This window comes from Rhea pennata, chromosome 12 (assembly GCF_028389875.1).
Source record: "Rhea pennata isolate bPtePen1 chromosome 12, bPtePen1.pri, whole genome shotgun sequence".
In the NCBI taxonomy this organism is placed as follows: Eukaryota; Metazoa; Chordata; class Aves; order Rheiformes; family Rheidae; genus Rhea; species Rhea pennata.
The window spans coordinates 10,035,313-10,054,535 of record NC_084674.1 but is presented as its reverse complement, the minus strand read 5'-3'; the positions used below and the strand labels follow the sequence as shown (position 1 = coordinate 10,054,535).

Sequence of the window (19,223 nt, the reverse complement as noted above, 5' to 3'; positions counted from 1 at the left end):
TCCATGTGTCTGTACCCAACTCCCCATAACCTCAAAATGTCCATTCACCACTCTACAACTCATTTGCGAGTACTTTTCCTTAATGCCCTCACGGAAATGGTAGAAAACTTAATTAGCATATCTAAAATATACTCTGAGATCTCTGGAAACAGGCAGTTCAGATGTACAAGTGTGAAATGAAATTATTGTCAAATAGAAAATTCAAAAGTGCCAGTGGAAGCAGCTACCTAAGACCTGAAGTGTTTAGGCAGCTTTATGAATTGTTATTCCCTGAGTACAACTGCCAGGGAAATGGCAAAGGTATGGGAAAAAAGTATGCTAGCACTTAGACTCTCCTCATAAATGCGTTAAGTGCAACTATTTTACTGAGAAAAAAAAAGGAGAGGGAGAGCAGAGTCCCTTCTCCTGGGGAGCTAATCTCAATTACTGCTCACAATCATGCTTCAGCTGAAGAAAGCCCTGCATAACTCCCATACTGTACGTGATCTGGCAGCTGTGTGTGTCTGCCATTCCAAAGACATTAATGTAATGACTGAGAATAGCCTTTTTGCTTACAAAAAAGAAAGATGAGAACAGTTCTTTAAGGAAAAGAAATCTAAAAATATATCCTCCATTAAAAACTATATATATTTCAGTATCTTCCCCCTTTCTGAAAGCCTGTAATCTCTTGAAGGAAGCTGTCAGTAGACAACAAGGAAGATATAACCATTTTGTTCTATTTGCTTATGTATTTACCACAAACACGTGACCAATTTTTGCCATTAAATGCATAGCCCTGTACACAATGCTGAAACTAATAGTGGGGTAACACGTGACAGAGGCTGCCTTATTTCTTTGCCTTTCTTAGTTATTGGAATCTCTGCACTTGGATAGCTATAATTAGGCCACAATTCAATCAAGCAGGATTTGGAGGCTTGCTTCTTCTTGAAGCAGTAAATGTAGCTGCTCAACACGGAGGCCACTAAACGCTCTCTCCATTTTGCACGATGTAAAAGCCAGAACTCGGGAAGATTACTGCACTGCACTGCACCTCCCCAAAACCCTTTCAGAGATTCCCCACAACACCCAACGCAGTGGCCGTTTTCATCCAAAAAAGGTCCTCAGCCAACAGGCTAACAGTTGGAAAGTGGACAGATTTCTGTGAATGGAAAATGGCAATGATGTGAGCTGTTTTTGAAAACATATCATACATTGCCTGCAATTAATTAAATTTTGAAGGCGTTTCATTTCTGCCCCAGAAGGAAACACTGTTAGATCTTCTCTTCTTTTGAACATCCTGTGTGCTTTAAAACACACTCTTAATTCTGCTGAGAGTTAACAATTTTGAAGACTTTGCAGTGATATGGACATTTTAAAGCTTCCTGCAATGAGCCCCTCACCCTGGTGCTGGAGTTAAAGCTCTTCACTCCCACCGTGGACAGCGTCTTGTGCTTTAGAGATGGAAAATCGCAGGAGAAGGATCCATCAGCTAGAGGCCAGCAATCCCTGCAGCATCACATAACCGGGGTGCACTTTTTACACTAGTTAAAATGCTGTCTAATAAATTTGAGGGCTGGAGAACAGTAGGAGCAAGGGTAGCAGATTCTCACATCATCAGGAGGGAAATAGACTTTTAAAAAGCCAGTTGTGTCTGTGCACAACAATGAAGCTTTATGTCTATATAAACTGACAAGTCAAATGGTACTCCTGGGCCCAATTCTCCACCTCAGCACCATTTGACTGTGATAGCCTGCCTCCTGCCTCTGCAGCCTAATGGCCCTGGCTGCCAGGAAGGGCAGGCAATATGATTAAAATAAGCATTAACAGAATGGTTTGGTAATTAGCTTCTCTCACTTTTCTCTCTCCTTCTTTTTTTCACATATAGTTCTGGTCTGCCAAAGATTGATAAAGCCTTTTGTTCATTAGCAGTGTACTTAACAAGTGTAAATTTAAAGTAATCATTTTTTTAAGGCCACGGATTGAAGCAATTAAGGAAAACCACCCGCAACCTAGCACTCAAGTCAATCTTTAACATGGAAAAGAAACAATAGTGCTTATGATATTTAAACAAAACTAAATTGTATATGATTATCCTGACACTCCGTCAAAATGAATTTTCACTGAAGTGCAATGATTTGTTACAATCTTCTTTCTGAAACCAAAAGGAACATTTGTTCCCAGTACAGGAGCGAGTCTGTGAGCTCACTGGACTCCCTTCGTGGCCAAAATATTGCAACAAAAGCTGATGTCCCCTCTTATTCTGTACTCACTTTGCCAGCAGCCTTGCTCCTTGTATCTTTAGTGCTTTTGGGTCCGTAGTTGGACCTGTGCAAGGTAAACCTGACCCCTCACCACCCGACCAAGTGGCCTGCACGCTTAACACCATCGGGGCCCAGGAGAGCAGAAAATAATTTTTATTAAGTCCTGTAGAAACTGAAGCCATATTTCTGCAGTATTTTGCCCAAAATCATTTTGTGCCTTTGCCTTTCATGCACATTAAGTCCTTCTTAACATATGGCAGGGATGGTCGAGAACATGGACTGAGCTATCTTCGGCAGTGAATATTTTAGCTACTGTTTTAAATGCATGAAACTGAGATTTGCCTATGATTAACTCTGCAGCATTTTTGTCAGACCACAAGCTGTAATGTAAAGTGTTGTCTTCTACAGGAAGAGGTGAGGTGTTAACTGTGAAACCATGCCGAGCTGTTAACAGACAGGTGTTAATTTGGGAGCCTCAAGGATGGCAATTTATATTTCAATGCTGTTAACTGTTTCACTTATGATTACTTTAGCAGAAATACTGAGCAAATGCATGGCATGATCAGAGCTTGTGCAGAGATTTAGATGCTCAAATCACATTGGTTTCTGTAGAAAAGAGAAGGCCTACTGGTTCCCACAGACACTAAGTTTATGAATAAAAACCAGAAAGACAGCTACAGCATGCTACTACAGAAAATGTAACAACACAGTGTTATTCCTGATCTTAGCCTGGGCCAAAATAAATATCCCACATACTTCTTAGCCCTCCACCCTGTCCATATGTACAATTGTATGTCCCTAAATACATATACATGCAAACATATAATCATTTATTTCTTTTAAAGTCTTTCTCTTCAGACTTTTTAATTTTCACTTTCATTTAAATAAACCGTTTCTTACTTAAAAGTACCTAGAAAGAGGTTTGGGGGCTTTTGTTTCAACTCAAATTGTCAGCACATCGTTTAGGTTTCTGGAAACCATAACCATGCAGTTCTCCATTTCTGTTTTGGATTGTTGGTAGTTTTTCTAAACCTCTTTCATTTCAGTTTCCTTCTACACTTTTACTCTTCCAGAAAAAAGGAAAGGGAAGGAAAGGGAAGGAACGGGAAGGAAAGGGAAGGAAAGGGAAGGAACGGGAAGGGGAAGGGGAAAGGGGAAAGGGGAAAGGGGAAAGGGAAAGGGAAAGGGAAAGCAGTGGGCAAATACATAAAGGAACAAGAAAGCATATATTTTTAACAAAGGTAACAATCAGAACATGAGCACAGATCTGGAAAGCTTATTTCTCACATTTATATATTTTTTTTCAATTTTTCTACTCAAAAAAATGAACTCAACCTTGCAGATGATGGTAAACTTCACTTCCCAACCAGTGAAGACCACCTGACTCCATTAATGTGCCTCTACCTTTATTTTAAAAGGCTATATATAGAAAGCAAGGGATAATACCACATCTAAATCACTGAAGTTGCTGATTCACCTCTGGGCCAACAAACAAAAGTGCCAGGAAGAACCAGTTCGGATGGTGTCTCTTATGAGGCAATCACTCCTCAGCTCCCCAGGGCTTGGACCACCAGAAGACAAAGCCGATCCCTCAAAATGCTGTGATCTGCATTTGCAAAGATTGCAGCTAAAGGAGCTGCTCCAAATTACAAGGTCGACAGAGATCTTTCCTTAATGACTCTCTTAAGGGTGTCATGAGCTAAATTCATACAATCTAGCTGTACAAATATGTGCATATAGCTGAGAGGACTGGATCACAGTGAGCTGCTGGTCAAACCAGAACAAGTCCTATGGACTGAAAGGAATCATGTTAATCATTACTGGTTCTAAAATTTTGCTGTTCATAAAACAAATTGCTGAAGTAATCTGTAGTACAGCTCATTGGATTTCAGTGTGATTTGATTGTAACCAAATCGTTGCTGTCATATCCTGACCCTTAAATAGCACGTGAGGGAGTATTTCATTTTATGTTTATGGCAAGATTTCAGGTCAGAGAAAAAAAAAAATCTCTTTTGAAAACACCAACTCTCTGATTGTTTTGTTTACTTTCCATTTCATCAACTCTGCAGAGTGCAGTATCCAGGATCCTAATGGGGCATGTTCTCCCCACCAGCACAAATTCAACTTGCATTGCGCATCAAAGGATAAGCAGAGGCCTAGAGACAGTTCTACCTCAGGGACTTGGAGTACACAAGAAGCACCTGAGCAGCTAAGCAAGTCCAAGCACTGACAGCACAAACAGGCCGGGGAGACCATGTTTGCTTTAATCACCTTATCAGCAACCTGTCTTTGGTTGGAGCCTCTTTGTCACTAAGTTGCTTGCCAATGAACTACCATCAAGGACATGAAAGAGCAAATACTCCATGAGCTAAACAAAGTAAATATCCTACAGTCCAGGCCAAGTACTCTTATGTGATGGCCACAATAATTTGTCTGTGCTACTTTATAGATTAAATGTAAGTGATTCCTTGAAGCCAGTATTTTTTACCTCTAAGGGAAATGATTGGAGAAACCTTACAGGAGGAAAGGGTAAGAAGCAGCAGCTGCAATGATGGAATGCAGGGAGACAGATGGGCTAGAGGGCAATCCGACTACACGATGATATGCAAAATGCCGAACACACATTACCTTCCAGACTAAGTCTAGGTGTAAAGGGCATGTGTGTGATCGTGAAGGACGGCTGCCTCAGCAGAAACCCTTCTAACCACTTCGGATTTGTTCCTAGAGTTGGGCTGATTCCATTTCTCTAGATCTGATGGAAGATTTCAGTACACAAAACAGCTCGTAATCAGATCTGATTATGGTATGCTTCCACCTTAAGATATGTGCAGTAATGGACACAGCATACAGGAAGGTCTCTGAGATTTCAGGTTTCAAATTAAGAAATGTCTGGCAGACTTGGAAAGGGCAGAAAATATCAAAAACCAGTGGGGCTTCCATCTAGGGAGCTATCGATGATGATGGGAGTCTCTCAGCATTCCTGGTGGACCCTACTGACTAATTTGTCTTATGTAGGATGGGTGCATACAAGAAATACGCAGGAGGTGCCAGCAGCCTCCAGGGGGTTTCGGATCATAGTCAGATAAAATATCATGGTCCAGAAAACAAGTGATTTCATTAGACTCAAAAAGGAACTCTGTCTGTTGTAAAAAAATAAAATAAAATAAAAATCTCGGGTTAACTCAAAATGACTTTTTGTCGTTCATCCACCAAATCCAAAACATAAATATCTGCACAGTTCTAGCTTCTACTGCGGCACTCTCAGTTAGAAATATTAAATTTTCCTGCACAGTTAATCTGACTTTCCCTGCTGGAGTCGCTATAATATCACAAGACACGTGAAGCAACTGGGAAAGGTTTACGCCCATTGGCTAGCAGAAATCTCCGCTGATGCTTCGTCAGTCAGGAAGAGCAACATTGGCAAGACCAGGACAAAATCCACAGCCTACTGGGAAGCATTTATTTTCTGCCATATTGCAAGAAGATAGGGAAACAGAGTTGTACCCTGGAAAAACACATTTTTTCCCCCCAATATACCAATTTAGATTCTGTGCTGCTTTCCACGGGTTCTCCCAGGCAGGGTGCAACGAAAGCAGAGTCTGGCCCCAAGGGAGTTCAGATGCAGCAGACTGATCTACCAGCAGGCTACAATATGTTCCCAGAAGGTGCAATACAATTCAGAGGCCAAGAAACAGCCTATTAGCTCTGCATGTCGTTAATTTTCATGAATAGTTCAATCCAATGCTCGCAGAAGCTGTTGGGCATCTTTCCATTTTGTCTAGCAAGACCTGGATTAGTGTTTATTTATCTTTTCATTATACACCTTATCTTCAAGTAGGAAGCAGCCCAAACAGTTTAGCGCAGCTGTGCACATTTCAAGCCCTCCACCAGGCTCTGTGCCTAGCAGCGCTCAAGATTGTCTGCAGGTCAGGGAGCAGGCACCTCGCAGCCAAAGCCGCTCACGCAGAATTCAACTTCAGGCTTGTTTGACTAAACTTCTGAATTCACCATGGTTTCCCACATTTGCTAGCCTCAAAAAGAAGCCTAGCAGGTTCTTGAGTCATGTGCCAAAATGCCTCCTTTATCCTCTCTGGAATTGGAAATGATTACTAATAGGTGTTCTTGCTGAAATGATTTAACATAATGTGCTGAATGAGATCACTAAGTCAAAATACCTTTCCCTAAGTGATTCTCTTGCTACGTGTCTGAATGCCAGAGGGGAAGGGGGACAGCATCAACTGAATTCTTTTGCTGGCTTCTGTGTCTTACAGAATCTTTACGTTCCTGAAGAATTCACATTAGGATGTTTCAGCCAGGCTCATTATAGCAGGTCCATGAAGCAGACAGCTCAGCTAATCCTGGCACTCAGCTGGGGGCTAGAGGCACCGTGGTTTCGGTCAGCCTCTCTCATTTGTGCTTTCTCCTTTTATAGTGTTTTCATTCCCCACTAGCCCAGGTCGAGAGCTGAAGACAGGCAAAAAAATGAGGTGGGCATGAAAGTAAAGCCGGCCAGAGGACGGGGCACTCTGAGCCCTGAATGCACAGCCCTGGATGTCCATCACTGCTGCAGCTGCATCCACTCCAGCGGGCTGCAGCCAGGAGCTGAGTGGCACAGGCCAGAGAGGAATGGGGTTTGCCCCATACCACCCATCACAGAGTGCCAGGGATGCTTGGGGGTCTCATGGACAGCCTGCGCTGCCCTCACCCACCTGAGTCTGTCAGCCTCAAAGTTAACATTATTGAGCTCAGTATTGAGAATAGCCATATTGCAGACTTCTGTTTCAGTCTTCCTTTGTAAGAAAGCCTCACACTCTCTGGCCCAGTACAGCTATTACCTGCCAACCTAAAGGATGATGAGTATTATTTTTATTGCAGAAATGGCTAACCATTGAGTGGAGACCAGGGACAGGCTGTGCTATGGACTTTTCAAACACACACTGAATGAGAGGACTGCCCACAGATGGCTGAGGGAATGAAACTGCTGAGACATTTCAGGATAATGTTCTTGGAAGTCTTGGACATGACGACCTCCAACAACTCTGCAGTGCTTGTGCTGCTTGTAACAACACAGGTGCAATTCTAAAATAAAGAACATCCTTTAACATCGAACTCTTACCAGTTAGTGACATGCCCTTATAATAGGAAAGAACTCATCTTGTCCTTCAAAGCAGGCAACTCCTTGATAGAAAGGCCTTTTAATTCCTCAATTAATAAACATACTATTCTATTTCAAACCAAATGAAAAACATATAGAGAGAAGGAAGTAAGGCATTCCAATTAAAAGTTTTCTAAATGGTTTGTTGCTACAGTTTTGGTCTCCAAGAAATAGAGTGAATTGATGAAAAAGAGTATCTCAGTCTGTACATGAGGAAAGTAATCCAGCTAGAGTAGAACATGAAGGACCTGATCCAATAAACAACTGTAATATTGATTTAAGTCTGACATGTACATGCTTGCAGGATTAGGCTTCAAATAATTTGAAGAAAATGTAAGAACTGAAAAACTATGCCTTTAGCTTTTCACTGTGGTGAGCCTACAGGGTGGATAGTTAACAGTCCCTCCCAAGAAATATTCCTGCAAAGATGCAGAGGAAAGACATACCCTAAGCCAAAACGTTCAGAGTAGATTCCTTCATTATTAATCATTCACTCCGCATCTTAGAAAAATCATGCAGTGACTTCTTTCGTACGGAACGAAGTACAGAAACCTAACAGATCAAGTGACATATAGCAAGAAATGTCTTTACTGTGGAATAGGTGTCTGCCCCTCTTTCATTTCTTCTACAATTAATGTTTCTGTACAGAAGTCCTAAATAGGTATCTGGAAACTAGCAGGCATTAGGTCCATCAACAGCCTTATTAAAAATCAAGTGGTAAAAACCTATCTTACCTTTAAGTATACTCCTTACACTTAAAAGCTGCTTCAGAAGAGGCTATCCCACAGCCCAAAGCCTAGAGACACTACAGCCTAGTAAACAGACTTCACTAAGCAGGGTTCAACCTGCTACGCTTCGTTCTGTCTTTTCAGTCGGAAGGGCAGTCGCTCCCAAACCAAATGGGAAAAATAAAGAACACAGTAAGAGACTGTAAGTACTTTCCAGCTGTCTCAACTCTAGAAATCTTTCAAGAGGACTGATGTCTCAACATCTGGGCATTCCCTTCACTGTCAAATACTCCCCGAGCAATGGGATTTGTCAATAGTCAGCTGAGCATATAGAGATGACAACTGTAGAGTTTGGAGAGTGCAAAGCCAATTACAGACAGGAGTTTTGTGATAGATGTGTTGAACCAGAGCTGCAATCCAGAATCTGAGAAAATTATGCCCAATAGTTGCACTGCCTTTACCTGTGGTAGTCAAACCAGCCACTGCAATAAGCAAAACTTAGTCTGGGTGCATTTTGCAATCCAAAAAAATGTTTGAGGGAGGCTGATCAGCCTCTGTGTTACATACTACACAGGGATGATTTTGGATGGAAGTCTGCTCCACCTAAACTACAATTCCTTCTATCACTCGAATGCATGGAAGTCAAGCCTCATTTATAAACAGATTATGGACTGTCCTGAGCATGCATTTCATGGATAATGGATTTAAATTTCTCTAGTATCTACATCTCACCTAATGGTACTCTGTCCCTTGTAGATTAGCAGTCTGTTTCCCACCATGATCTACAGATCTTCCTAAATCTTTGAAAGATCTCCTTGACAAAAGTATATCCCCTGTTGGTACAATGCAAAGATGCAAGATGCACTGTATCAAAAGATTTTGCCTTATTGACATAAACTCCAAGTGAGTTCCAAAATCATTTTACATAATTTGTCCATTTTGCATTTTTCAAAATATTGATTTATTTACTCTCCTTATGATAGCACACTGCTGAAAAACTCAAAATCCAACAGATAATAGAACTTGGCCTCAAACTTTTTATAATATCAATTGTAATTGTACAGTGTAAAATGTTTGAAATCTTGGTTTGGCTACAGCCAGTGCAAAAGCTCTCTCCAGAGACAGCATATGTTGGCTCTTTGGTATTCAACGATGGCTGTTCAGACTCTGAGGCTATACAGTCCTCCACTAAAAGATACATTATCACATCTCTGTCTAAATATTTTTGCTTATTATGTCTGCTACAAGCAACACCTACAATTGCTATAACTGAAAATAACAAGATAATAATATTTTTTACCAATTTGTCACCTCTTTTGCATTTAACAACATTCAATGTATAGTCATTAAAAGAGTTTTGCCTGTTTGTATTTACATTTAACAAGGAAGAAATAAATGTGTTAAAAACAGGAAAATGGCATTGTAAATACGACAAAAATGGAAACAGAATTTGTGGGCTGGCACAGCGTCTAAAACCACTTAACACATTTGAAAAGGAAAAGAATGTTAACTTTCAAGTAGTCTCACTTCAGCTACTTTCAACGACAGCAGCATACAAGACTGCCATCACATATTTACATTTGATTTCTTCACTCAGCAGTCTCATTATAAGGTTATGCCCTTATTAGTGGGGTTCTCAGTCTCTACCCTTCATGTAACTGGTCAATAATAAACTTTCTCACCATTTTTTTCATTGCTAAGTCATTAAAGACCTTTAAAATATGTTACCAGTTTTTGAGAGTGGGGAGTTGTCATCATGCCTGTATCACAATGGCACAAAATACCACGAATTCTTCCTCAAGCAGATGGTACTTCAGAGGTATTGAACAAGTTTATATTAATTACTTTCAGAAAGAAAGGGAAATGTCATATTTGAGATAAAGTATCCTACCAAATCCACTAAGAACTATCGATAACTCTAACAATAGTGAGATTTTTTCATTCACTCGCTGTGACAGCTGTCAAGCTGGGGAAAACTTTTTGTTAACGCCAATACAATTGTGCACTTAAACAAAAGTCAGTTATTCAGTCACACTGGAACAGCTCATTTCCCCAGCTCTGCAGCATGGTCTGCACACATGCATATATTACATCTATATGCATAGTTGCTCTTTAATTTTTATCTTTGGAGTTACAATGTGATTTGGCCAGCACTTGAACAAAAAAAGCAGGCCAGGAGGCAAATTGTAATCGATTTCAGATGAGCCTCCTTGCTGGGAGGGGGATGTTGCTACTCCGGGATGTCAGTCAGGGCAGGATATGTTTCACGAATGCCAAGCTAGACACCTTGTTTGACAGGTGAATATTCCTCAACCTTCTCCCCAGTGCTCACAAAACAAAACAACTATTGGTAGAGATGCTGCCTCACTCTGTGTGCAGGGGACAGACTGAAGTGCCAAAGACCGTTGACTAGCATCCTTCCTTGAGACCTTGCGGGACCATACCTGGACCCACGGCTCACGGGCAAATCACGGTAGAGTGCTTGGTGCTTATCACCTTCCTTTGCAGCCAGTGGCAAGACAGAGACTGCTTTAAATAACTCCACTCAAGGCAGGGCCTGTAGCCTTAAGGTGATTTTCTGAAGGCCAAAATACGTGTGACGAAGAAATAGCGTGCAGCCCTTACCTCCTCGTAGACATTATCATTCCTGCTGAAGTCTCCGGCCCTCCTTGGAAGGACATGGACATGAACATGCTGAAAATGTGAAACAACACAGTGGTGATTATCAAGACCATTACTCCCCTTCCTAGACTGTCAGCATTATTCTCCCCACATACAAGTAACGACACACAGGCTCCCACAGCATTATTTTCAAAGGAAAATACATTAACCTGTTCCATAACTGTATCTCAACTCTTCTGAGAATATAAAAGATGAAAAACACGAGCGAGCAGCTCTGCTGTATATATGAGTTTTGGAGTGAAATGCCTGGAAGTTTAGGGGCTCTGTGGAATTATTCATAGTTTTCAGTCGGAGCCGTATTTAGCCGCAGCTTGGAAATGACAACGTACCTCGGAGCTGCGTGTTGCGACTTCAGAAGCGACAATACCGCGGATCTGCCCAGCGAAGGCTGGCAGCCGGCAGGCGCGAGGCGAGCGGCCACCCGCGCGGGGTTACACGCCCGGGGTCAGCGCGCCGCGGCGGAGACCAGCGGGAAGGTAACGGAGACGGTACAGATGGAAACGGCATCGCGAGAGGGGACACGCAACCCATCTAATAAAATGTCTTTTGCAAGGTTAAAAAGACACTAACATGTTTGCTTTTCATTCTGGGAAGCTGTAGCTCGAATATACTGGAGCGAAGCCCCCACCGGTCCATGACGTGCCCTGGGTGCAGGCACCCGTGGGAGAACTGGGCTCTAAGGGAGGAGAAACTTTTCTGCAAGAAGTTCAGCTAAAAAATGGCAAAGCTTTCTTTTATCTTTTCTGCTTTCTGTTTCACTCCCTTTAGGGAAAAAAAATATATTGACAACAATTCTTCAGGGGAAAAAAATCTCACTGAAGGGAGACAGCAAATGATCTGAGTGACACACCACATTTATGCATCCCCAGATCTTTATAGATGGTGCCTAAATCCTTTAAAAAAAAGACTGCAACAGAAAGAGCACCAAATGCTTTACACAGAATTTAGATAGCTTGCACCTGACTCAATTTGATGAGTTAGAAATCAACTGAAATTCATGCACCTCACTGAAGCATTCTCAAAACATAGCTCAAGTCTATAATGAAATCCAAAATCAAAAAAGATTTTCTTAGGCTATTTGTAAGAAAATTCAAACACACTTATATTGTGTTAGCTTCAATCCATAAAAACATTTGCTCAGTGAATAAAATGAAATCAGAAGGATGCTTCAGTTAATGAAACACTCTGAATATCGCTCTTTTTTTTCTCAGCTTGCCCTAGAGAAACTAAGTACGCTACTGCTTGTTCTTATCATTACCTACAGCTTTCAGTGTATTCAGCCTAAAGATGGGATGCTTCTTGAGGGTTAAATCTGTGTTTCTGAGTAATACATCAGTGATAGTGTTCTGATAGTGTATTATACTAATCTATCATGAGAGTGATAGTGCTCTTGTGATATATTAGTGCGATGTATCATTTGAACGTCACTGCTCTCATGATGTATTGCTCAAAATCACAAAGTAAGCTTAAAGATGGTCTTCAGTACCCCGAGCCTGAAATTTTACTTTTGGATAAAGATGCAAAATTTCACCAGTGTGTTCTAATTTTTTCATTTTCCTTTATTTTAAAATGGATTCAGAAAACTATAAAATAAAGTGTCAATTAGTTTCTTTCTTTTGGGGAACTAATAGCCCATGATATTTTTGTTTAAAAATCAATCATTTGCTGAAATTTTTCTTTATTATACATAAAGCCTAATGTTAGCAATCAACAGACATATCCCCCAAAAGAGCAATCATTTTTAAATATAATTTGGATCTCTGTGGCAAAATGTACCAGGATGCACACAGGAAAAGATCTGTAAATACCCGTGACAAATGATTTGGAGTATCAGACAGCAAACAAGGATCTAGTCCAAAGCTCAGCATGGAGATGGCGCACTGCGGATGTACAGACCCAGCACAGCAGGTAATGAGTAAGTCTGATGTGAACTTCTGCCCAAAAAGGGCTCTTGTGATCAGAACAAAAAAAAAAAAAAAAAAAAGTGTTTATGACAGCATATGGGCCACTTGGCGTTAGCAGAGCTATTTCCAGGGATTACTCAACTTTACTATTTGCATTATGTTCTTATGCAACACGAAGCAAAATTTATCAACCATATCAGAAAACAAAAGGGTATTTCCATGTATAAGGTAACTACAGCCAATTAAAAAGAGAGTATTTTTTCCAGACATCCCAATTATTTCTTTTAATGCTGTGCATGGAGCCTACATAAAAATCTGAATGTTCCCTTTTGTTTGTGTAATAGAAATGAATACAAACAGCAGTTAGGTCTGAAGTAATTTCCTTCTCTTTGGCTTTACCAAGAAAGCAGAGCAATGGGTACCAAGTGTCAAGAAACATCAAAAAAGAGGATTTGACACCTTCTCTAATATGCTTTTCAGCTTATGGCCTTCCTGATTTGGAGACTCCAATATTTTGATTGGGAGCTTTTTAATTGATCGTTTTTGCTATCTTTATTATTTTTTATTCCTGAAGCCTCAAACCACCAAGGTATGTAAACAACAGCTAAATTTCCAACTAGTATATTGGCAGAGTGGGAGGATTCACATCCCAGATATTATATACATATTTTGGTGCTTTGCTATATGGAGGAGCAGTGTGACTGCTCTGCAGGCTGGCAAGATCAAGGGGGCTTCAAATGACTGTCTTGGCACGGAGGGCTGGACTGCTATGCTGAGACTGCACCCGCTGCCGGCTGCAGGGAGGTCTGCCCAGCTTTGGGCAGTGCAAATAGTTTCAAATAGTCCCCAAACTAAAGTTTTTTCATTGCATTTTGTTTTCCAGGGAAAACAAAAACCTGCATGTCCAGAAAAGACATTTGTGGTTGACTGAAATGTGTCAGTAGATACAAACAAAACATTTGGCTGCTTTTTTAAAAAACAAAACAAAACAAAACAAAAATTTAGGCAAATCTTCCCTCAAAACACCGCTTAGAGATGAAAAACCCTAATGCTTTGTATACAAAATATCAGAATAAAATGTTTCAACTTTTTTGGGTAGCGTGGGTACTCTCACGTCTGCTGGGTGGCAGACAGCACCAGCACGTTCTAGCAGGCTGTATTCGATCACTGCTGATTATATTTCATCTTTCTCCCTTCAAAACTGCTTCCTTTTCATTTTGCATTATTTTGATTAATAAGCAAGAAAAGCAACATACAACACCTGAGACATTTACATTAATGGACTGATCGCTATTACCAGTATCAGGATAGAAAAAAATGCAAACACACTTGCACTGCTTGGTGCTTCTAGCTGCTCTTCCCTATTCTTCTGAGACTGATGGAGAAAGCTGTGAATGTTCTCAAGAGCCTGGGCATGACAACACGGGGACATGGCATTATGTCCCCACTGGGGGACATAATGTGGGTCAAACACGCTTGAACCTCACCAGTTGCCTTGGACACTGGGAACGAGGCTTCCTGCCAGGCATTTCCAGAGCAGCAGCACCTGGAAGGAGGCCGAAGAAGCTGCAAAGAGCGTGGAGGGGAGGAAAAGAATAGCTCTGGGTGGGAAGGAGGGAGGGAAAGGAGGCTCTGCAAATGTCATCCCTCAAAATGTTTGCTTAGCCACGACAAAACATGACTGAATTTTACAGGACCTTTAAAATTAATACCATTAGACTGCCAGTTTTCTAGGGCTGGGACTGTAGCTTCCTCTGTTTGCACAGGGGCTACCACTTTATAAATGAAATCTCAGAATGAAAAAATCCTAGCGGTGAGATTTATCATGTGACATCAGGTGACACTTCTTAAGAGAACTTTTTGAGATTTTTAGCCCAGAATGGACAGAGAATTAGAAAATGTACTGCAAGGAGCAAATTGTCGGTGCAAAGGGGAACTTGTGAGCCCAGGCCAGTCTTTGCTCTCTCCGACCTCCACAATGCAGCGAGGAGATCCTCGGCTCAAACCCTGCAAAGTTTCCAGCATGACTTTGGAAGTGGCCAGCTGCCTATGGTCACTCAGGAGTGGGCTAATCTCGGCACATCTGAAATCTGGCAGCAGCACAGACATTTCTGGAACGATACATCAAAAGTCGATTACCAGTAAACCAGGGCTGCAAAACGCTCTCAAAAATCTTGGCTAAAAACCTGGAGCCTTTTTTGCTGGAAAAAACAAACAAACAAACAAAAAAAAAAAAAAAAAAAACCCAAACCATCCAGTTCAGGTGAGTTTTGCTTCCACATTCAAGAATATGCAGAAAGCAATGTTCCTAGTTATGGCTGTTTATATATACTGAATTACGGTTGAATAACCAATGTGTCACCATTGCACTGGATGTAAAGCAAGAGTACCAAGCAAAAATAGACACTGAAATCGAGATTTCCTGGTAGATCACAATAGCAAAGAGCAGATGACCCTGCCACACACCACTGGGGAGGACACGGGCATTGCCTGCAATAATTTACGAACATTATGCTTTGTTCACTCAGCTGCTGTGTCGGTTAGTGGAGCAACAAGGCTCTGCTCCAAAAGAAAAGGAGATAATAGCCTGCACTAGAGCTCCTCAGCGCTCACCCAGAGTCTATTAGCAATCAAATGTTGCTATATGATGCTCTATGAGGAACACATAAAAACTGGGAATGGGTCACACGACCTTGAAGACGGATGGACTGCCAGAATGGCTGGCAGAGGAAGGACCGTTCCCCGCACATCTGCGAAGGAAGCACGTGGATAACCTGCACCTTCGTGTAGCTAAAGCAGATGCCTTTCATCAGCTTAATCCTTTCCCCTGTTACTTCTCATTCTTTCTCCTGAGACCAGGCGTGCCGCTGTGGGGATGAGGACACAGCTAGTCCTCTGGTCAGACAAAGACCAAATCCTGTACGCCACTAGTTGTGCTCAGGCAGACCAGGCGTCAGCCTTGCTGGCCAGGAGACCCCCAGCAGGCAGTTCCTTAGCCTCGTAATCCTGCTTTGCTCCAGCCACACCGGCTGCAGGCCTCAGGGAGACCTGCATGATTGAAGGAACGTGCTGGCTGGGAGAAAGGAGAGAGATTTGCTGATAACTACATGTTTGGTGCAGAGAGTCCCCTGTCCATTACAGAGACATGGGCTTCTTACAGGAGACTGCGGTGATGCTTCTAACTACCAGATTAACTGCAGAAATTCCAAAATAATAACCGTTCTCCAAGTAAGGCTGTTAGCGGGTGATAAAGAAAATCAACCATAATACTGAGATAGCCACATGAAAAATAGGGCAATTTTGTCCTCTCTGTAAACTGGGCTTCCATGGAGCCCTTGTTTGCTATTCTTGATTAACTGCTCAATTATCCCTGTTACAAAATTATTCCGTGGAAAGATCTGCCTGTATATCCATAGCTCGTTAACAGAAAGCACTCCCTCTGCTGTCCCCTAAAATACATCGCATTCCCTATATGGTAACAGATTCAGTGCAGTCATCATTTCTAGGCATTGCAAGCCAATTTCCAGAGCCCTCAGCTTGTAGGTCCCAGCCAGGACATTATGCAAACGCAATTCCTGTGCAGTGAGCATTTATGAGTTCTTAACATTTTTCCTGGTCCTGAATGGGGATGGAGAGACAAATTAAAAATGACAGGAAGTCCCATCCAACATCAAAAGAAACATTTTGGCCATTGAAATACTCAGTCTTCACAGTCTTCAAAATTATTTCTAATGTTATTTATTATTGCTTTCATTTTAAAGAGTTAACGATCACACAAACCAAGACCACTCTGAAAAACTTTTGTCATATAAGATGTTAAAATACGACAGGATATTCCCTGAAACCCTTTCCTACAAAAATGTCCAGCTTGTGGGAATCAGTATTTTTTTTCCAGCTTCACTATAACCTCATCCACTAGGCTATGAGGATGCCGACACGTAGAGCCCCTACCCAGGACGGCCAGCTCCAGCACTTTTGGTGCAAGTGCTCCATACCCAAGCAGAGATCTTCAAGAGAAGGAGCTGAGGGAGCAAGGAGCCGGCAGGCAGACACCTTGGTGTAGGAGTGACCTCAGCCCACCTCCATGGTGCCCGTGCAGTGGGAGCTGCAGCACACTCATGCCCCTGAGAGAGGCAAAGCATCAGCACTTGCCACCCAGCATCAGAGCCCTGTGCTGCCTTCACCGGCACAGCCTAACACACAAATGTCACGCAGGCTCTCAGGTATTAAGCGATACCTTTGCTTGGGCTCTGGATTATTAAAGCAGAAAATCAATGCCTGCTTTTCTATCCGCAAAAAAACCTACGAAAACGTGCTACAGACCTAACGGAATAATATGGACTACCAGAATTCGAATATTACATTTGGGAGGGACAGAGGGAAGCTTTGGAAAGGCAGGACAGGGAAATCCAGTTTTGTCTCAGAAAGCTCAGGGGGATGGAGGAGAAAATGTCAGAGATGCAAGTGGAAAGGGACTAAAAAAGATTCATCAGGGAATAGCAAGTCTAGCAGTTAACGTCAAAATGGAAATGGTGGTGGCAGTTTTGAGTCAAAAATGTCATGCAGAGAGAGTGCAAAGACAGAAAAAGGAGGAAGCAAGTTCTGGGAGAGAAGGGAGCACAAGCTTCCCAGGCACTACGAAGCTGCAGTACGCGGACCCTTCTCAGGAGCCAAGCCTGGGTCTCTGCACGGCACTGCACAGTACATGTACCCTTAGGATGAAAAGAAAAAAGCAAACTTTGCAATGACCCCTACCAATGATTATGTCATGGATTTGCCTCTGGAAGAGTACCCAAAATACTTGTTTAGCACAAAGAACACACACATTCGGGAAAATAACAAAATGGAGAGAATGTGCAAATATATCAGAAACCAAACCAAGTGGTGGACTTGGAGCAGAGCGCATCTTCAAACAGTTAGATTGAGAAACGTGCAGATTCAGCATCGTCAATAAATAATGTGTCTGTCAACTACTGCAGAAGAAATGAACCATGAGTGAGCTGGAAAAGAGATCTAGACCTAGTGAAAACATCTGCAGAAAGATTTGTAAACCACTTGAGATCTGGGGTTGTAACTTCCGCAGCTGGAGGCTTTTACTGCCAAATCCTTCCTCACAACCCCAAACCCAAGAAAACTAGCGTACTAATGAGGATAATTAGCTTGCTCATTGGGAAGGGATGACCAAAATGTAATCTGGACACGTTTTCCCATGAAATCTTCTGAAAAGTGGCAAATAAACAAAAGGGAAACGTGGGGGGATAGTTAGAAGCATCAATCCAGAAGCACTAAGTCCCCTGCTCCAGGAATGAGAGTCTACATATGGTGGTGTGAAGATCAGGCCCAGGACCATCACCAGCTCACTGTCACCTGTCTCTATGCAGTGCCTGTCACCTTCCCCGCACGCAGGGCTAAGAGGACGGCCAGGCTTGCAGCAACATTCAGCATTACTCCGTGCATCAGCAAGAAGAAAAGCACCCCACCCCAGCTGAGGACCATGATGTGAGATCCACCCGGCATCTTCTAACCCAGAATGTCAAAGAACTGCATAAACAATGCTAAACCTTAGCAGCCCTTACAAGAAATCCACTTCCGTTTTACAGACAGGAAAAGGCTAAGGCACACACCAATGAAGGAGCCTCCAAAGTTGCACAGGAAGGTGGTTGTGGGAGGCTTTGGGATGGATGGAGAGCACCTGACTTGCAGTCCCGGGCCTTCTCCTTCCCTTGAAATCACTTTGCCTAGGTTTCTTTCTATAAAGTGGTATTCAGATGCAAACAAAATATCAATTGCATTTCCCCTCACCTCTAATCTTCAGTTAAGTCTTGATAAATGCATATTGTTTTAACACTTGTGATACATGTAATTAGGGTTCTTTAATTTATGTTTCAATAAAATGTACTATAACAAACATTTACTGCTCTGTGAATAAACATTTAAATGAAGCTCCTAATGGGGTTTACACGTTTCAAAGCAGTTCATGGCTTTGCTGAAGTCTCTCCCTATACTTAATGAGAGTCATTTCCATAATCTGTGCATTATTGCCTAAGCCTCCCTTTAGGAATATTTTACAAAGTAAAATTCTGTGAAATATTATCAGCCAAAAGAGAAAATGTTAAGAGGATTATCAAGTTGTCCTGTTAAAGGGACAGCACAAGCTTTCATTTCCCCCTCGAGATGCTAACACTGTAATTATGTAGAATGTGTTTACTAATTATCTCACTGGTCCACTGCACTATTACTGAGCTTTTCTTCTTCAGAGATCAGTTTAAATGAAAAGGATGGGAGACCTCTGAAAGGTCGGATATGAAGGCCAGTCTCGTATTTAATTTACAATTCATATTAATAAGCGCGAGGATCAGAAACAGGCTGACCGAACGCTGGCGGCGTTAGGGGAGGTCGAGGTCTCTCAGAGAGGGCAGAGCGCTGCAGGGCGAGCTGCGTACCGCTCACCTCAGAGCCCGATCCCCGTCTCACCGAAACCTCCACCTGCTTTACACTGACGCCAGTAACAGCA

General features: G+C 42.1%; 1 protein-coding gene across 3 annotated transcripts in view; it reads right to left on the bottom strand.

The window, feature by feature from the left end:
• FHIT (fragile histidine triad diadenosine triphosphatase) overlaps positions 1-19,223 on the bottom strand; it is a 592,682-nt gene that overhangs the window by 79,343 nt on the left and 494,116 nt on the right. For all 3 annotated transcript variants that reach the window (XM_062585616.1, XM_062585617.1, XM_062585618.1), the window contains one exon: positions 10,749-10,817. In XM_062585616.1, the coding sequence (XP_062441600.1) occupies positions 10,749-10,817 (69 nt within the window). The remainder of the gene's footprint in view (positions 1-10,748; positions 10,818-19,223) is intronic.